At 58.6% G+C, this 17903-nt stretch overlaps 5 protein-coding genes across 5 annotated transcripts; 2 read left to right on the top strand and 3 right to left on the bottom strand.

Moving 5' to 3' along the window:
• Positions 1-536: 536 nt before the first annotated feature.
• On the top strand, positions 537-1646 carry P884DRAFT_203055 (uncharacterized protein; the record flags this gene model as incomplete). The annotated part of the gene is made up of 2 exons (XM_069438474.1): positions 537-883; positions 998-1646. 2 exons carry the CDS (start codon positions 537-539, stop codon positions 1644-1646), a joined length of 996 nt encoding a protein of 331 aa, XP_069296535.1.
• Positions 1647-1784: 138 nt separating this feature from the next.
• P884DRAFT_300651 (uncharacterized protein) lies at positions 1785-2419 on the bottom strand (the record flags this gene model as incomplete). The annotated part of the gene is made up of 2 exons (XM_069444789.1): positions 1785-1888; positions 1996-2419. 2 exons carry the CDS (start codon positions 2417-2419, stop codon positions 1785-1787), a joined length of 528 nt encoding a protein of 175 aa, XP_069296536.1.
• Positions 2420-3228: 809 nt separating this feature from the next.
• Positions 3229-6854, top strand: P884DRAFT_260896 (DNA polymerase family B-domain-containing protein). The gene is made up of 3 exons (XM_069441506.1): positions 3229-3947; positions 4008-5815; positions 5881-6854. The coding sequence occupies exons 1-3, from the start codon at positions 3399-3401 to the stop codon at positions 6623-6625; spliced, it is 3102 nt and encodes a 1033-aa protein (XP_069296537.1). The 5' UTR covers positions 3229-3398; the 3' UTR covers positions 6626-6854.
• Positions 6855-7395: 541 nt separating this feature from the next.
• On the bottom strand, positions 7396-12263 carry P884DRAFT_300653 (uncharacterized protein; the record flags this gene model as incomplete). Its single annotated transcript, XM_069444790.1, has 6 exons — positions 7396-9622; positions 9734-9920; positions 10000-10337; positions 10460-11015; positions 11121-11237; positions 11438-12263. The coding sequence occupies 6 exons, from the start codon at positions 12261-12263 to the stop codon at positions 7396-7398; spliced, it is 4251 nt and encodes a 1416-aa protein (XP_069296538.1).
• A 2962-nt stretch (positions 12264-15225) lies between these two features.
• On the bottom strand, positions 15226-16770 carry P884DRAFT_300654 (Glutamate/Leucine/Phenylalanine/Valine dehydrogenase-domain-containing protein; the record flags this gene model as incomplete). The annotated part of the gene is made up of 4 exons (XM_069444791.1): positions 15226-16259; positions 16325-16374; positions 16437-16662; positions 16725-16770. The coding sequence occupies 4 exons, from the start codon at positions 16768-16770 to the stop codon at positions 15226-15228; spliced, it is 1356 nt and encodes a 451-aa protein (XP_069296539.1).
• Between the last annotated feature and the right edge of the window lie 1133 nt (positions 16771-17903).

Genomic DNA, 17903 nt, shown 5'->3' on the forward strand with positions numbered 1-17903 from the left:
TTCCAGTAACTAGGAACTCGAGCATAACTATTAACTAGATGTCATGGGAAGAGAATCGCATGGGCCTTGGTTCGTTTATCTAATTGCCCGGCATTAAGTTGACGAGACAGTGCGGGGCATTCCCCCGACGCGGGGCGTCGCCGTAGAGCGGAGCCTCGTGGAACTTGGCTGCCATCTGATCCGATCGCATCCAGAATCGTCCCCGAAACTTTCAACGACCAGGAGCCCGCCACAGCCCGCCGACCCTACGAACCGTCCGCCTCCTTCCGTTCCAACCCAGTCCCACCGTAACGCCATCGCCTTGATTTTTTTTTTTAAAAAAAAAGGGGAAGGAGCGGGCAGAGAACTAGCCCCCCCCCCCCCCCCCCCCCCTTCCCAAAAATCTACGGGGCCAGAGCACGACAAGGTTTCAGCGTCGCTGTCCATTAATTAGCACGCGAGCTCAGCCCGATCGAACTAGCTGGAACCCCAGCCTTCCTCTCCCACCTACGCGGATACATATTGCAACTCCGAAGTTCCCATTCTACCTACCCAACATGTCTGCCAAGATCGAAAAGATTATCGCGCGCCTGCAAAAGCGCATCGCCGAGGGCGCCTTCGAGGAGCAGTACGAAGCGGCACAAGAGACGCGGCTGGTCGCGGCGCGATACACCAAGCAGAGCAACTGGTCGGCGGCCGTCGACATCCTGTCCAATGTGTCGCAGACGCTGCTGCGGGCGGGCCAGGGCGGCAGCGGCGGGGACCTGGCGATCCTGCTGGTGGACGTGTACCGGCAGGCCGGGCAGAAGCCGGACGGGAGCTCGCGGGGCAAGCTGCTGACCTGTCTGAGGCTATTTGAGCGCGGGGAGCCCATGAGGAAGAAGTTCATCAAGGAGATGATGGAGTGCGTGGTCACCCCTGCCAACCCCGCTGTCGGATGGGCTCATCGGCTCTGGCATTGATCCGTTCTAGACGCGAGCGCTGCTAACTAAGGCTATCTACAAATCACACAACGCAGTTGGTCCAAAAAGTTGGGTGACTTCCCCGCAGGCGACCCAGAGCTGCACCACGTCGTTGGCGCAATGTACGCCGAGGAGCACGAGGCTGAAGAGGCGGAGCGGCACCTGATACTGGGCACCAAAGAGTCGGCCGAGGTGCTCGGCCGGATGGAGTACGAGTGGTACAAGGAGGACGAGTCGCACACGGCACCGCTGTACTGCGCCCGCGCTGTTCTGCCCTACCTGCTCGTTGCCAACGTCCGCGCCGCAAACGCGTCCTACCGCGTCTTTGTCAGCGCTCTCGTGGCGGATAACAAGGGCCTTGCCGTGCAGGACGTCAGCTCCCAGGGCTCTGATGTCCGCATCTTCCCCAGCCTGCCCCTGCTCAACTTCCTCGGCCTGCTCCTCCTCGCGGTGCAGAAGGGCCACCCTGATCTCTTCCGGCAGCTCAAGACCAAGTATGCGGCCAACATCAACGAGCTCGGCGGGGCCTGGGATACGGCACTCGAAATGATCGCCGAGATGTACTTTGGAATCCAGCGTCCGAGGCAAAGCAATCCGTTGTTCGACATGATGGGTAGTCTGTTTGGGGGGGGCGCACCTGCGGGTGGGTCGAGTAGGCCGGCGGGTCGCCGGGTAGAGGCGCCTGCTGCTGAGGGGTTGGATTGACGGGCTCCTGTTTGTTTTTGAAGGAAGGGGACCGAATAGCCGAATGGGGGAATGTCGTCGAGTCATGAAGCCGAGCGACGGACAAACCGCGACTCGATGAGGGACTAATGAATCTTTACGTTTGTCAACGGGCATCAGTCATCGATGCCGCTGGGGCCGTGGCCCCGGTTCGTACAGCCAGTTGTCCTCTGCTAATGCAGCAACCTTGGCTCGTAAGCTAGCTTTAACCGCCTCTAGGAGCTCTGTAGTTGAGAGAAGATGGTTTGGTTTTAGTCAGGCGAATTCAACAAAGTGGCAGGTGTCTGGCGCGTCATTGGCTGTGTGAAGAGGGAAAGGTGGAAAGCCTTACCTTCTTGCTGTGCCGGCATATTATGTTGGCCAATTCGATGCTGCTTCACGGCCTCGGCAAGGCGCTGCTTCTCTATTTCCTTCTCGTGTCGCGCCTCGATCGCCTCCATGTCCTCGGGATCGTCAATGAGTGGAGTTGGCGGGTCGCCGAGCTCGACCTCTCCGTTGTGGTCGCGCGCCACGATTTCGTCTTGCGAGAAGGGCGTCTCGGGCTGGGGTTGGTATTGACCGTGGCGCTGAGCACCCTTTAAGCCGTCCTCATCGGAGTGCAGATCTTCGGGCGCCGGCGAGAGAGCCGTCGGTCGGCGGGTTAGTTGGCTCGGGAACAGGTTGCGGCGCACACTCGAGCTGGACGGGACCCCGCTGCGCGCTTTGGAGACGCCTGAAGCGTGGGTTCGGGAGGAGGACGCGTGCCTGTCCGTCATTACGGTGGTAGCAAGTGAGCTAAGGAATCTGCCGTATGGCGCTGGGATGAGAAATGGGATGCAGACACACAAAAAAAAAAAAAAAAAAAAAAAAAAAAAAACCTTGGGACAAGGTCTCAGGGGACCAAGTAAACAATCGGCATGGTGCTCGTCCTGTGCTGCTTGGTGGCGGGGTAATGTGATCAAGGGTTAGGGTCAACCATCACGTCTTCACGTGTTCTTGACGCAAATAACTGCAGATGATTGCGTCGGCTGTGAACTTTGAGGGAGTATGCTGCTCGTCCCCAGAATATATATAAGAAACCTGCCCTACGGAGTAGATACTCGCCTATTCACAACCAATGGCACAATTATACCGGTATCGGGCTTCATGTTCGTAGCAACGACCGCAGGCTTGCGGTTCAATTGCCGAGATTCCTCTGTACGGATTACATTTAGTACGGATTACTCCGTACTGCGATCCATTAAAGTTCGCGTCACGAAAGTGGGGCACGTCACGTAACAAAGGCGCGTCGACGAATTCCTGGGGTGGATTTCGTGCCATCACTGCGCCGACTCGAGTCGCTTTCCCTCCTCGCGACTCAACACTCCAGCCTGGTGCACAATGCTCGACGTTGCACAGCTCACATCTTGATGCATCGATGACCAGAAACTACCACGATACTACTTCAATTCCACCCTATCCATCAAGTCTTACCAATTAGGACCGGCCTGAGAGCTCGCACTCGCTCGGCCGCTTGGTGCAGCTCCTCTCGCGATGCCCTCCGCAACATTACCCCAGAAGCGGGTGTTTGGCGAAGCGTCGAGCGCCCGCCGTAACATTGTTGCCACTCCCGTCTCCTCCAAGAAGCGCCGTGTCGATGACCCTCCCTCCTCCTCCTCCCCCTCCGTCCAACTTGCCAGCTCCCAGAGCGACGGCAAGGGCAGGCTCGCCTCCAGCCAGCAAAAGAGCACGTTTGAGACAGAAGTGCTCGAGCGCATGAGCCAGGACATCTCGGGTCTCAAGGAGAACAATGCAGAGAAAGACCAGATCTGGGATCGTCCACCGGTACCCAGCGGCTATGACGCTGAGAAAGACAACCTCTGCTTCCAGGCCATCGAGGCCGAGGAGGGCACCATCGCCGGCGGCCAGGCTACCATCAAGCTCTTTGGCGTTACCGAAAATGGCAACTCGGTGCTGCTGCACGTCAGAGACTTCAAGCACTACCTCTATGTCGCGGCTCCTGTGTCCTTTACGGCGGAAGACTGCCCCAAGTTTCAAGCGTACCTCGAGTCACAGCTGGCCCTGAACCAGCGGGCCATTCACTCCGTCACCCTGACGATGCGCGAGAACATCTACGGCTTCCAGGGGAACGTCCAGAGCCCCTATCTCAAGATCACCGTGACCGATCCCAAGCTCATCGGTAAGGTCCGGTCGACAATCGAGCGTGGCGATGCCAATTATAAGAAAATGTGGAAGAGCTCGGACGGCACCATCATGACCTTTGACAACATCCAGTACCTGCTCCGCTTCATGGTGGATTGTTCGGTATGCCAGCACTGACACAACGGCGAGGGCAAGCAGGTGTGGCTAACGACGAATGCGCAGATTGCCGGCATGGCCTGGGTCGAGGCACCAGCGGGCAAGTATTCGCTCGTGCACGACAAGCAGTCGAATTGCCAGATCGAGGCACAGATCAGCTACCGAGATCTGATCTCCCACAAACCCGTCGGCGAGTGGTCCAAGATGGCTCCCCTGAGAGTCCTCTCTTTCGATATCGAATGCGCCGGCCGCAAAGGTATCTTCCCGGAAGCGAACCACGATGCTGTCATCCAGATCGCGAACATCGTCACCAAGTATGGAGAGAAGAAGCCATTCGTCAGGAACGTCTTTTGTCTCGACACCACGAGCCCCATTGTGGCCACTCAGATCTTGTCGTTTGACAAGGAGGAGGATATGCTGTCGGCCTGGAGAGACTTCCTGGTGCAGGTCGACCCCGACATCATCACCGGTTACAACATTGCCAACTTTGACTTTCCCTACCTCCTCGATCGGGCCAAACATCTCAAGGTCCAAGGGTTTGAGTATTGGTCTCGTCTACGCGGCGTCAAGTCCTTCTCCAAGGACACCAGCTTTTCCAGCAAGCAGATGGGCAATCGGGATACCAAGGCCACCAACATTCACGGTCGCCTTCAGCTCGACCTCTTGCAGTTGATTCAGCGCGACCACCAGCTGCGCAGCTACACCCTGAACTCCGTTTCCTTCCACTTCCTCGGCGAGCAGAAGGAGGACGTCCACCACTCCATGATCACAGAACTGTTCGAGGGCACGCCCGAGTCGAGACGCAGACTGGCGCTCTACTGTCTCAAGGATGCCTACCTCCCGCAGAGGCTGATGGAGAAGCTGTCATGTCTCGAAAATTACACCGAGATGGCAAGAGTCACGGGCGTGCCCTTCAACTTCCTCCTCGCGAGAGGCCAGCAGGTGAAGTTCTTGAGTCAGCTCTACCGCAAGGCCCTGGAGCAGAAGCTGGTCATTCCGAACCTGAGGTCGGAATCGTCAGAAGAACAATACGAGGGTGCCACGGTCATCGAGCCGATAAGAAATTACTACGACGTGCCCATTGCCACCCTCGATTTCGCCTCGCTGTACCCTAGCATCATGCAAGCGCACAACCTCTGCTACACCACCCTGATCAAGAAGAAAGATGTCGAGAAGTGGAACCTGAAGAAGGACGAGGACTACATCGTCACCCCGAGCGGGGACATGTTCGTCACGACCAAGCAGCGGAAAGGCTTACTGGCCCAGATTCTGGAGGAACTGCTCGCGGCCAGAAAGCAGGCGAAGCGCGAGCTCGCCGCAGAGACGGACCCGTTCAAGAAAGCCGTGTTGAACGGTCGGCAGCTGGCGCTGAAGATCAGCGCCAACTCGGTCTACGGTCTGACCGGCGCCACGAACGGCAAGCTCCCGTGTCTGGAGATCGCCAGCAGCACGACGGGTTTCGGTCGTCAGATGATTGAAAAGACGAAGCAGGAAGTAGAAAAGAGATATACGATTGCCAACGGCTATTCTCACGACGCCCAAGTCATCTACGGCGATACCGATTCCGTCATGGTCAAATTCGGCACCACCGACTTGGCCGAGGCGATGAAGCTCGGCGAGGACGCGTCTCAGTACGTCTCGAGCAAGTTCATCAAGCCCATCAAGCTCGAGTTCGAAAAGGTCTACTTCCCCTACCTGCTAATCAACAAGAAGCGGTACGCCGGGCTGTACTGGACCAGGCCGGACAAGTACGACAAGATGGATACCAAGGGTATCGAGACGGTCAGGCGAGACAACTGTCTGCTGGCGCAGACCGTCATCGAGAAGGTCCTGAGGATGATCCTTATCGACCGGGACGTGTCGGGTGCTCAAGAGTAAGGTGGCCCCACTCGTCTTCGGCAACGCTTTTTACACCTGCTAACCACACCGACCCTAATAGATATGTCAAGGACACCATCTCCGACCTTTTGCAGAACAAGATCGACATGTCCAAGCTGGTCATTACCAAAGCGCTGACCAAGGAGGACTACGCGGCGAAGCAGGCTCACGTCGAGCTGGCCCAGCGCATGAAGAAGCGGGACCCCGGCTCGGCCCCCGGCCTGGGCGATCGTGTGGCCTACGTCATGGTAAAGGGCGCGGCCGGCTCCAAGAACTTCGAGCGCTCCGAGGACCCCATGTACGTGCTCGAGCACAACGTCCCGATCGACACCAAGTACTATCTCGACAACCAGCTGGCCAAGCCCTTGACCCGTATCTTCGAGCCCATCCTCGGCAGCGAGAGCAAAGCCAAGTCGCTCCTGTCGGGCGACCACACGCGCACCATCTCTGTGGCGGCGCCGACGGTCGGCGGGCTGATGAAGTTCGCCAAGAAGACGCAGACCTGTATGGGCTGCAAGAAGCCGCTGACGGGCAAGGAGGAGAGCCAGGGCGCCGTGTGCGCCGACGACGCGCCTCGTATCGGCGAGCTCTACAAGAAGACGCTCGACAAGGTGTCGGACCTCGAGGTGCGCTTCAGCCGCCTGTGGACGCAGTGCCAGCGCTGCCAGGGGAGCATGCACTGCGAGGTCATCTGCAGCAGTAAAGATTGCCCCATCTTTTATATGCGCATGAAGGCCAAGAAGGACCTGGAAGACGCGAATAAGGAGCTGGCCCGGTTCGATTTCGATAAGGCTGCTAACTGGTAGCGAGCGGTCAGAAAAGGTTTGGAGGGGACAGACCGGGGGTTAGTTAAAGGGGAAGAGGCTTGGCTATTATGCTGGGCGATGCAAGGGCGATGCAAGGGCGTTCTGGAAGGGAATTAATTACCATGTTGTCATATCGGTATTCGGGGCTGGACGGGCTGGTGTCTTATTCCTCTCATCTTGTCATAATGTGATGGTGTTATGAATTTACGTGTCTTTTGCTTCTCGAAGCCCATGCAGAGATGGCTGCTCAGGTCTGCGTACCGATTCGAGTCACCTTTGAGTATATTTATATTGTCAACGTCAGCCAGGCTGCTGCATGCTAGCTGGGGGCTTGGACCGACGGTCTCGATGCGGGACCGGTACATGGATTTTTCAACGAAACCGAAGGAATGTCAACCGAGGTAAATCCATCTCATGGTTTCTGCCTCCTTGTTATACGCACCTGCTATCAGGTCCAGCTAGATGTCCCAACATCAATCCAACCCTCATTGTACGTTATGCAAACAGACCCAACACTACCGAATATGATAAAAAAAAAGGACGAAGTACGTGAACCACCTCCTGACAAACAGACCTATCCAAAAAGAATAAAAAGAATAATAATAACAAAAAAGCCAACAGATAGGTACACAGGTCCGCCCGAACGCCAAGGGGATGAACCCTCTTATCAACAAGGACATGATCTCTCACAAGACCTCTATTATAACCACACGACTCCGTCAATTGCTTTCCCGTGATTTTTTTTATTTGCAAAAAAAAAAAAAAGATGATCAATAGAGCAGCTCTCCGCCGTGGACCATGGCCTTGAAGCGGTCGTCGGGCTCGACGAACTCGTAGTGCTCGCCGCGGGTGACGCGGTCGACCTCCTCGCGGACCAGGGGGTAGACGTCCTTCCAGGCGTTGCGGCCCATCCAGCAGTCGAGGTGGCCGTAGCCGGGGACGACCCTGCGGCGGTAGTCGCCGCGCTCGAAGGCGTCGCAGAGGACCTCGTAGGAGCGGACGGTGGACTCGGGCGAGAGGACGGCGTTGTCGCGGCCGACGAAGAGGAAGACGGGGAGGCCGCGCAGACGGGCGACGTTGTCGGGCCCCGTGAGGCGCTCGAAGAGGGGCGCGTTGGCCATGACGTGGCCGTCGCGGCCCATGCGCATGAGCAGGCGCAGCTGGGTCATGTTGACGCCGCCGAAGAAGCGGTCGATCTGCCGGTGGGTGGCCTCGTTGAGGTTGGCGTGGTTCCAGCACCGGCCGAAGACGAGGCTGGTCCGGTGGCAGGACGCGCTGCTGCACATCTCGCGCCGCGGCTGCGGGTACAGGCGCAGCAGCTGGTCGAGGGCGCGCTGCGGCCAGGCGGCGTCGCCGGGCGGCGAGGCGCCGCACGAGAACCAGCTGCCGGCGACGAGCGAGTAGAGCCGGTCCAGGGGCACGGGCCCGGCCAGGACCTTGGCCATGTTGGTGGGCGACCAGACCGGGTGCATGAAGACCTGCGAGCAGGTGATGCCGAGGATCCACGAGGCCGGGATGGTGCCGTCCAGGAGGCCCGAGGCGAAGGCGACGCTGCCCATGCAGTGGGCGACCGCGTAGACGGGCTCCGGGCCGTAGGCGGCGCGGATGTGCTCCAGGCAGGCCCGCAGGTCCAGGCGGGCGTCGTAGGTCGTCCAGTGGCTGCCCGCCATCATGAGCTGGCTGATGCGGTGGACCGAGACGAGGACGCGGTAGCCGGCCCGGGTGAAGTAGTTGACCGCGTTGAACGGGATCGTCGGGAGGGCGAAGATCTGGTGGTCGACCGAGGCGCCGGGGATCATGAAGAGGTTGCGCACCCCCGAGTCCTCCGGCACGTGGGTGGGCTCCCAGACGTGCATGCGCGAGCACACGCCGTCCGGGGCGACGATGTCGACGGAGCGGTCCGGGGGCGTGTGGTTGATGTAGCCGCTGCACGTCTTGGTCGGGTACTCGAGCGGCGTCAGGGGCGCGAGCAGGAGGGACAGCGACTTGCGGGTGAAGTAGGTCAGGAAGCTGGCGGCGCTGAGGGCCCTCCGGACGACGTTGCTCCCGGTCGGCGCCATGGTCTCGATCTGGGAGAGGAAGTCGGCCGGCCGGATGTGCATGACGCCCTTGGCGACGACGGGGCCGCGGCGCCAGGCGTCCTCGTCGTCGAGGTCGGCGCACATGCCCTTGACGTGCTTGCTGACGGTGACGTACAGGGTGCTGGTGGCCCTCCAGAACTCGAACGGGGCCAGGGCGACGGACGAGTCCACCACCTTGTAGCCGTGGAAGTGCAGCCTCCGGCCGTCGACGCCCGTCATGTCGAAGTCGTACGTCAGGTTGCGGGTGCCCGGCGCCTTGTTGTTGAGGATGAAGAGGTTGAACTCGCCCCGCTGCACCATGAAGGGCGACCCCGGGATGGCCGGGCAGACGAAGGTGCCCGTCAGCATGCCGCGGTGCTGCGAGTGCCTGACCAGCTCGCGCGTGTTGAACGCCTGCACGCTCAGGAAGAAGCGCGCGCTCTCGCACCGCGACTTGGCCACCCGGTGCGCGAGCTCGTACGTCTCGCGGTCGTCGCCCGTGAGGTTCTCGTCGTGGTGGATGAAGCCAGACATGACCTCGGTGAAGCCGATGCCGCCCGCGCTGAGCTCGCGGGCTGAGCGGATCACCTTGTCCGCCATGTCGAGACTCTCCTGCTCCTCCATCATCCGGATCTGCTCCCGTTTGTGGCTCGGCCGGTCGCGCCGCGGCGCGTGCTGGGGCTCGCCGAGCAGGTCCAGGATCCCGTTCTTCTCCTCGCTGATGGTGAGCCCCTTGGACTTTGCGTACATCTCGACGGAGCGCTCAGCCAGGGCCGCGATCGTGGCGAACGGGTTGGCCCCGAGCGCAGTCGGGATGACCGACCCGTCCGTCACGATCAGGCCGTCGTACGTCTCAGAGCCCCTTCCCGTGAACACTTGGCCCGCATGGTTGGTCACGCCCGTCTTACCCGTGTTGTCCCGGGCCATGCAGGCACCGCTTTGGTTCGAAATTCATCGGTTAGCGTTGTTGAACTTTCCAGAGACGACGCTAGAACAGGAGAGAGCGAGGGTGAAAAGGAGGGGGGGGGGGGGGGAGAATGCCACATACCCGATAGGATGGACTGTGATCTGCTGGTCCAGCACCGCCTGGAAGGGGTTATGCACGAGGGTGCCGCCGACAGCCTCGGTAGCTTTCTCGAGCAGCTGGTTGAGCCTCTTGACGTGGTGGCTCCGGCAGAACCCGGTGAATTCGAGCATTGGCTTGTCGTCCACAAGGGACAGGACGGCTTGGCTACCTAGATACAAGATACACGCCGTCAGTGCCATCCAACCGACCAAGGCGGGCAGAACGCATGCTGTTCGGGAAGACCCTACTGTCGTGGGACATGACGAGGTAGACCTGGGTCTTCTCCACGGCCCCCTTCTTGAAGTACGGCCCGAGGACCCTGCTGCCGTAGCGTGCCAGGGCGGCCTGCGTCTTCTCGAACAGAGTCTCGTTCTCGGATTCCTTCTTCCCCGGCATGAGATCCAACATGGCTTGGAAGAAAGGGGCCAGGGCGTGCGGGATGGCGCCCTCCTCAATGACAAACCCGTTCAACGGGTTCTCGTTCCCTTCCCGGCAGTCGATGACGCTGGTGATGGTAGGGCCGGTGGGGTCATACGGAGACGGCTTCTCAGACCCGAGAATGTTTGTCTTTTCGTCCGCGTTATAGCTGGGCAGCATCGAAAAATGTCAGCAAACAGTCGGCTTCTTATTCCCCTTCCCCCCTCCTCGCCCCCTTTTCGTCCTGTTGTTGAGACTCCAGTAACGGCTATGTATATATAGAAGACTTACCCAAACGCCAGCATGTCACCGTTGCCGCTCATGTTCTGGCCAACCAGGTCACTCATCTCGAGGCCCATGGCCTTGCTACGTAGCAGGATCTCGGTCGAGGCAATCGCTCCCGCGCCGAGGAAGACGGCCTTCTTCGCATGCACCCACATGAGGTCGCCATGCAAGTTGGCCTTGAACAAGCCCCGATTGCGGCCGTGCCAGGCAAAGTAGACCCGGTACCCCTCGTCGTGTTCGACCTTTTCGATGTAGCGCACCTCGCACTCGCAAAAGATCTCGGCGCCCCAGTTCCAGGCGTCGGCGATGTACGTGACCAGTGTCGAGTTCTTGGACCCGTCGTTGATCCCCGTCGTGTCCTGGCCTGTCAATGTCGAGGGCGACATCTCGACGCCGCAGCTGTTGGGCCCGTTGGTGAAGCGCGTGGTCTGCCGCACCTTCTTGAACTTGTGCCCCAGTCCCAGAAGCTCGGCCTGCTTCTTGAACAGCTCCGCCTTGGCCAGTTTGGGCCACTCGTCCGGATACTCCTGAGGCTCGAGGACGGCCTCCACCTTTGCGTAGTCTGAGATTGATCAACATATGCACAGGCCGAGAGCTTTATTTTTTTTCTCCTTCCTAGGAAGGGCGGTGGGGGGTGGGGGGGAACAGGGAGCAGAAAGATGCTTACACTTATCCAACTCATCCACATTCTCCCTGATTTCCGGCGGCCACGCCTTCATGGCCAATGTCTCCTTATCCGCCTCCATGAACACGTTCGCGTTGATCAAGCTCGTCCCGCCGAGTCCTGATGGGCGTCTAATGTCAGCCACCCAGCACACCAAACTCACTCACTCACACTCCCCCCCTTTTTTTTCCCCTTTTCTTTCCCCTTTTAACAACTGCCTCCGGCCTTTGGATAGGTAGAGTAGAGTGAGGAGAAAAACAAAACGGAAAAGGGGGAAGAGAAGAGAAGAAAAAGAAGAAAAGAAAGAAAAAGAAACTCACCATTGGCCACCACGGCGCTCTGGCCGCGGCCCATGATGAGGTGGAACAGGCCGGTGGGGTCGCCGGCGTCGATCGGGAGGCCCTTGAGCCAGCCCGGGGCGAAGGCTCCGGAGCAGTGCAGCTCGCGGACCGCGTCGGCCGTCCCGCGCGGGTACTCGCCCGGCCACTTCTCGCGGCCGCGCTCCAGCACGCAGACCGACTGGCCCGTCCGCGCCATCCGCGACGCCGCCACCCCGCCCCCGTACCCGGACCCGATCACCACCACGTCGTAGGCGCCGCGGAGCAGCTCCACCGGCTTGGACAGCCGCGGGAACGGCGCGTCCTGCCGCCCGTCCGTGTAGACGCGCCGTTTGCGCCAGCCGGGTGCTTGTTGTTGTTTTTGTTGTGATGATGCTGTCGTTGCTGTCACTGCTGCTGCTGCTGCTGCTGCTGCTGCTGCTGCTTGTGGTGCTTGTGGGGTGGCATGTCCTTTGTGTTCGGCCTCAAGAAGAGAGCGGTTTGGCAGTTGGGGAGTAGAGTCCTCGAGAAGGCGCAGGTCCGGAGTGGAGGACGGCTGAGTGTAGGTCGAGGGGGGTGCTGTAAAGGTCGACGCTGACCGGGGCCGTGGGCTCGAGGCCGTGCTGGATGCATTGTTCGAGCTAGAGCCGGACCTAGAGGAGATACTTGGGTCCGGAGACGCTGGTCGCCCGCCGAGGAAGGATTTGTTGGTACCGTCCAGGATGTCCGTGCGGTTGCCTGTGCCGTTCACCGCCGGAGTAAGGGGAGGAGAGAGAGGGCCGTTGACCTGTAATGACCCTGTCTGGTTGTGAGACGAGGGCTTATCCATTGTTATGGCGACAGAACTGTACTATCCAGTTCCGAGTTCTGCTATTGTGGGATGTCCCTTGACTGAAATACGCTTCTTGGGCTTGACGTATCGGTCAAGCAAGGATTTGGGGGGGCGGGGGGGAGGTTGGTCAGTTATGTATGCATGTATAAGACACAAGACTATGACTGAGCCCCTTCAACAACAGGAGAACGAGGTCAGATCATATGAAGCGCTCAGGTAGTGTTTGGTTGATGCAGGAGTGAGGGGTTCTGATATACAAAATGTCCGATGAAGTAATAATCTCTCGAGGCTTGGAGCCAAAAAAGGGAAGAATGCCTTAGTTACTCATGATGGAGTCGTAGCTTGCCCACCCATGGGATGGCCAACAGCTCCCCACCGTCGGGATACTCTTTTCTCGGCTCGGTTTAGTTACCGTACACCAGAGGACTTTTCCCATTGATTGACATGTTAGGCAGACGAGAAAAGGCAGGCATCAAGTCACTTGGTCTGTAGCCCGCCCACTAAGGGAGACAAGAACGGGCATGGCAGCCCCATCGGCTCTCAGCCCGAACCTTCCCGGGCTGGGCAAAAACGAACTGCAGCGGTCGAGCCGGATCACCATTGGCCAAGATACTGCGGCCAAGTGCCTTCCGCGGGCGGGCGGCATCTGGTGTTGTGGAGATGGCTGTGGAGCGATCACAGCTTCTCGGAACCACAGCCACGAGATACCCCTGTTCGGGCGCGACTTGAACATTGAGCGCTAATTATCAATAACTAGCGACAGTTCGTGTTGTTGCGGCTGTTTGGGCTCGGCGTGCCACAGTCTCAGAGTCGTTGCTCCGCAGAGAAAACCCATCATGACGCTGTCCGTGCAATCTCCCCCTCTTCTCTCAAGACGTAAAATATCAGGAGGGTCAAAAGAATGACGGGCCGTGCCCATTGTCATCAACGAGGAACAATTCGTCAAAGATTCCGGACATGGGCCCGAGTGGGAGGTTGCATACGGCCTCCACGCCAGGCAAGCCACCCTGGTCTCTGGGCGGCGCTGACGCCCCGGAGAACACTCCATTTTCGCCCTCGGCCGGGGGGGTAGTGCGTCACTGTCCTGCGTAAGTATGGGTGAAGTAGCGGCTGAAGGCGCTATTGGATGGGAGACGAAGACGCCGCGCCCTGATAGGCCGGGCTGTCATCACGGGCGAAAGCTCCCCAGTCCAATGGCGACCAACCACGCAGGAGCGCAAATCGCGAGTGCCTGAGACAGTACACTATCTTTCCATAGTTATCAGGGAAGGGCCGAACAATGGCTGAGTATGATGATCCGGTGGTGCAAACACAGTGTTGATGGACGCCGATGGACTTCGGGCATGGCGACTGCCATTGGACGCCCTACGCCATCGCTCCAGTCTGTGCATCGATCCAAGTACGGATTATATCCACAACCTTTCGCAGGTGTGTGATGTGGGTGCATCGAAAACACGTTCGAGGAAGGCGTGCGAAATGGGACGACGACCAAGTTCTGATTGTAGTGTAGCCCACAGCTGCCGCACCCATGTCGCTGATGTTCTGCGCCAAGAACCATCTTTCAGCCCTGTGTCGGTCAGCGCCGGCGCGTGACGCACGCGAGAGGCCCAGGAGCATTCGGGATCAGGTCGAGAACTGCGGCCCTGCCGCGGCAACTCCGTTGCGTACCGCACCGTGTCCGAACTTTGTTCATTTCGCCCCCGAATCGGGGATGCATGCTGCAAATCCTTTGGATTAAAGATTTGGAATAAGAAAGTGGTAAGAAGGGAAGAAAAGACGAAATTGAAAATAACATGAAATATAATGAAAGAAGAAAACGGAAGGCAGCATCCGGGTGATCATGACCGAGGGACTACAGAGTAGCGACCGAGTCGGAGGATGGATGTTGCGATGACCCGAGTGTACACTAGGTGTGTAACTATGTATTGTACTCCGTAGTACGAACAGGGTTTAAAACGGTAACTGGTTGGTGGGCGGAGGCCGAACGAGGATGCACAAGAGATTACTCCGTACTAATTAAAAAAAAAAAAAAAAAAAAAAAAAAAAAAAAAAAAAAAAAGTTCCGGAGGTATCACTGCAGCTTTGCTGAACCTGAGGCGGTGACATTTGTTTTCGAGTTGTGGTGCTGTGCACGACTGTGTGTGTGTGCAAGGCTCACTAGTGGTAGCTCAGCTCAGGTCCTCCTTGGCTAATATTGGGTGCATGTACGGATTACGGATGTCCTGCGGACTCCATAATCCGTCGACGATGCAAGGTACGGCCGTCCCGAGTTTCAGTTACTGCGCCGAGTCGCACCAGGATGCCACAGAACGCGACAAAGTGATTATCTGCGATGTTCAATTGTGATAGCCTTATCTGGGGGCGGTACTGACTCGGTCAAAAAAAAAAAAAAAAGGCTATCGGCGCTTGCACAAGAGGAAGGCACAGCGTCGAGGTAGGCCCTTTTCCTGTCACTCATCTTCAGCTTCCTAGCCTCTCTCTCTGGTGGAAGGCGTGAAATTGTCGGTCAACAGGTCTAAGTAGAATTATCCTTCTTTAGATGTGTCACTTTCGACAAGACGAAATCTGCCAACGGAGTTTCTGATGGTGTGCTCTCCAGGGTGTTTCGGTAGGCAGTATAGTGAATTAACCTGTGCTCCGTACGTACTTGTAGGCAGTGATGAGTCAAATGAGTTTATGAATTGCTACCTTGGTATGCAAACGCTGATCGCTGGTCTATGCATGTACCCGTGAATAGTACGTATTCCCCCAATTCCCACGCTTTGCAGAGACGACCGGATATTGACAGCCCGCAGCCGGCGAACCCAAGGAATCATGTCGTGAACTCGTCCAATCCAACTCCGTTCCATGCGAAGAACCCAAAACGCCAACTGACCGAAAACCGGAAATTAAAGAGGAAACAAAAATAAGATGCATGCCCTCAAACGAAAGGCTGCTGCTTCGCGCGATAGCCCCGCGCTCACCACCAGTCGCCGTGCTCGAACATGGCCTGGGCGACCTTGACGAAACCGGCAATGTTGCTGCCAGCAACCAGGCTGGGAAGCTCGCCCTCGCTGGATTCGACGTACTTCTTGGCGGTAGCAACGCCGAGCTCGAAAGCGTTCTTCATAATGTCCTTGAGCTTCTGGTCGACCTCCTCCTTGGTCCACGAGAGACGCTGGCTGTTCTGCGACATCTCGAGACCAGAGACGGCGACGCCGCCGCAGTTGGCCGCCTTGCCCGGAGCGTACCAGATAGCCTCGCCCTTCTTGGCCCGGCGCTCGTTCTCAAAGACCTCGATAGCCTCGAGCGTGCAGCCCATGTTGGAACCCTCAGCAATGAAGCGGGTACCGCCGGCAACGAGGGCGAGCGCCTCCTCCTTGTTGACCTCGTTCTGGGTCGCGCACGGCAGGGCGACGTCGACGTGACCAACGTGCAGCCACGGGCGGGCGCCCTCGATGTACCTGAGCTTGCCCTTGGGGGTGTACTCGGACAGAGCCTTGCGCTTGACCTTGAGGTCCATGATGGCCTCGATGTCCTCGACCGTGACGTAGCCGTCGTCGACCGCGACGAGCGAGCCCTTGGAATCGGAGAGCGAGACGACAGTGGCACCGAGCTCGATGCACTTCAGGGCGGCGTACTGCGCAACGTTGCCAGAGCCAGAGATGGCGACGCGCTTGCCCTCCCAGTTGCCAGCGCCGGCGAGCTCGATCATGTGGCCGACGTAGTAGACGAGACCGTAGCCGGTAGCTTCGGGGCGAATCAGAGATCCACCCCAGTCGAGGCCCTTGCCGGTGAGGACACCCTCGAACTTGTTGCGCTCGCGGCGGTAGGCGCCAAACATGTAGCCGATCTCGCGGCCCGAGACGCCAATGTCACCAGCGGGAACGTCGGTGTCGGCACCGATGTGCCTGGAGAGCTCGCGCATGAAGGCGACGCAGAAGCGACGAATCTCGGCATCACTCTTGCCCTTGGGGTCGAAGTCGGCTCCACCCTTACCACCACCCATCATCACTGGTCCCGCAGTCAGCATCTGTATTCGTCATGGTCTTCGGTGTCGACGGGACGTTCCCACTTACGGCCAGTGAGCGCATTCTTGAAGATCTGCTCGAAACCAAGGAACTTCAGACTGTATCTTTTATCAGCGCCCGCTTTCCCCGGTGCATCTCTGGCTTATTTTGTCCTTCTTACATCGAGAGGTTGACCGAGGGGTGCAGTCTCAGGCCACCCTTGTAGGGGCCGAGAGCGGAGTTGAATTGCACACGGTAGCCGCGGTTGACCTGAACATTGCCGGCATCGTCCTCCCAAACGACGCGGAATTGGATGACACGCTCGGGAATCGAGACGACCTTGAGCGCAGTACGGTACTCGGGGTGCTTCTGGAAAAGGGTGCTGTTCTCGAGGGTGAGGACGAGCTCTGCGTGGACGTCAGTCCCGAGTCGCAAAATCAACAAGTCACCAAGCGGCAGCGTTGCTCACCCTTGTACGCCTGCTCGAACTCGGGCTCGGGCGCGAGGTGCGACATGGTGGCTGGTGGTTGGTTTGAAATCGGGAGAGTCGACGTCTTGGTATCGGGAGGGTTCGCTGCTGGGGAGAATCACGGTCGACCCAACACTCCGCTGCGAGGATGGAAGAGAGAGGAAGAGAGGGAAGGCAGAGTGCAGGAGGAGGCCAGAGGGAGAAGGACCATCCTATATACTCGAGATCTGGCTTGGGTGGTGGGGGTGTCGAGGCCGACAAGCGGTCGAGCAAAATGGGACGAGGTACCGTCCTCCCCCATCCCCCCCTGGCTCCGGGAACAGGCCCGGCGCGAGAGGCGGGTGCTTGGAGGCTCGCGCCGCTCGTAGTTCGGTCTCACGACGGGGCCAGCCTTCGAGTGGGCGTGTGGGCGGCGAAAGTTGACCGCAAAACCCACACGGGGGCCGCCCCTGTTGCGGGACGAGTGGCCACCTCTTGGCAAGTGCTTGGTCTTGAACCGCGCCGGTTTTCGCTCGCTCTGGAAGTACGGCATCACCCCTCCTCTTCATCCCACGCCGCGTCCGAGATGCCACCCCTTCTACGCCTCCCTGGGTTGTGTTCGCCAAATCCCAAACCGCAAGCGTGCTGCGGTGATCACAACTCTTGCCACTGACGATCCCGGCTGTCGATGCTCTCCAAGATGGCCGTCGTTATTTTTCTGTCGCGCAACAGCGCCACGAACACGGTTTGTCCGCCGCCCTTATCGATAGCAACTTCAAGGTCTGATTGGCGATTGTTTTCTCGAATTGTTGGAGAAAGCCATGCTCGAGATGCCCCGCATGCTCGCGTGCCCTCCCTGTCGAAATCGGATCTTGAGATGCATGGGGCCGCGGCTCTCCAGGAAGGGGGCCTCGCGTTTTGTCATTGGGAAACTTATCCGCGGAAGTCGATTGGCCGCCTCAACCTATGGATAAATTTGACTTGGTAATCTCTTTCTGGCGGGGTCGGCGGGAACTCATCCCGAGCGATTGGGCTCCGAGTTGGTGGGGGCCAGCTAACTCGTCCAAATTGAAGATAGTTAATCTCTCGTTCCGATTTGTTTTCGCATGGCCTCCGACTTCGCTGGCAGCGACTGCCAATGTCTATCGGTGCCGCCTCCGGATCCTTCCGTATTTGGCAAGTGAGGGCTGCCGAGCGCGG

The sequence above is a fragment of the Thermothelomyces heterothallicus genome, assembly GCF_042370625.1.
Source record: "Thermothelomyces heterothallicus CBS 202.75 unplaced genomic scaffold P884_scaffold_15, whole genome shotgun sequence".
In the NCBI taxonomy this organism is placed as follows: Eukaryota; Fungi; Ascomycota; class Sordariomycetes; order Sordariales; family Chaetomiaceae; genus Thermothelomyces; species Thermothelomyces heterothallicus.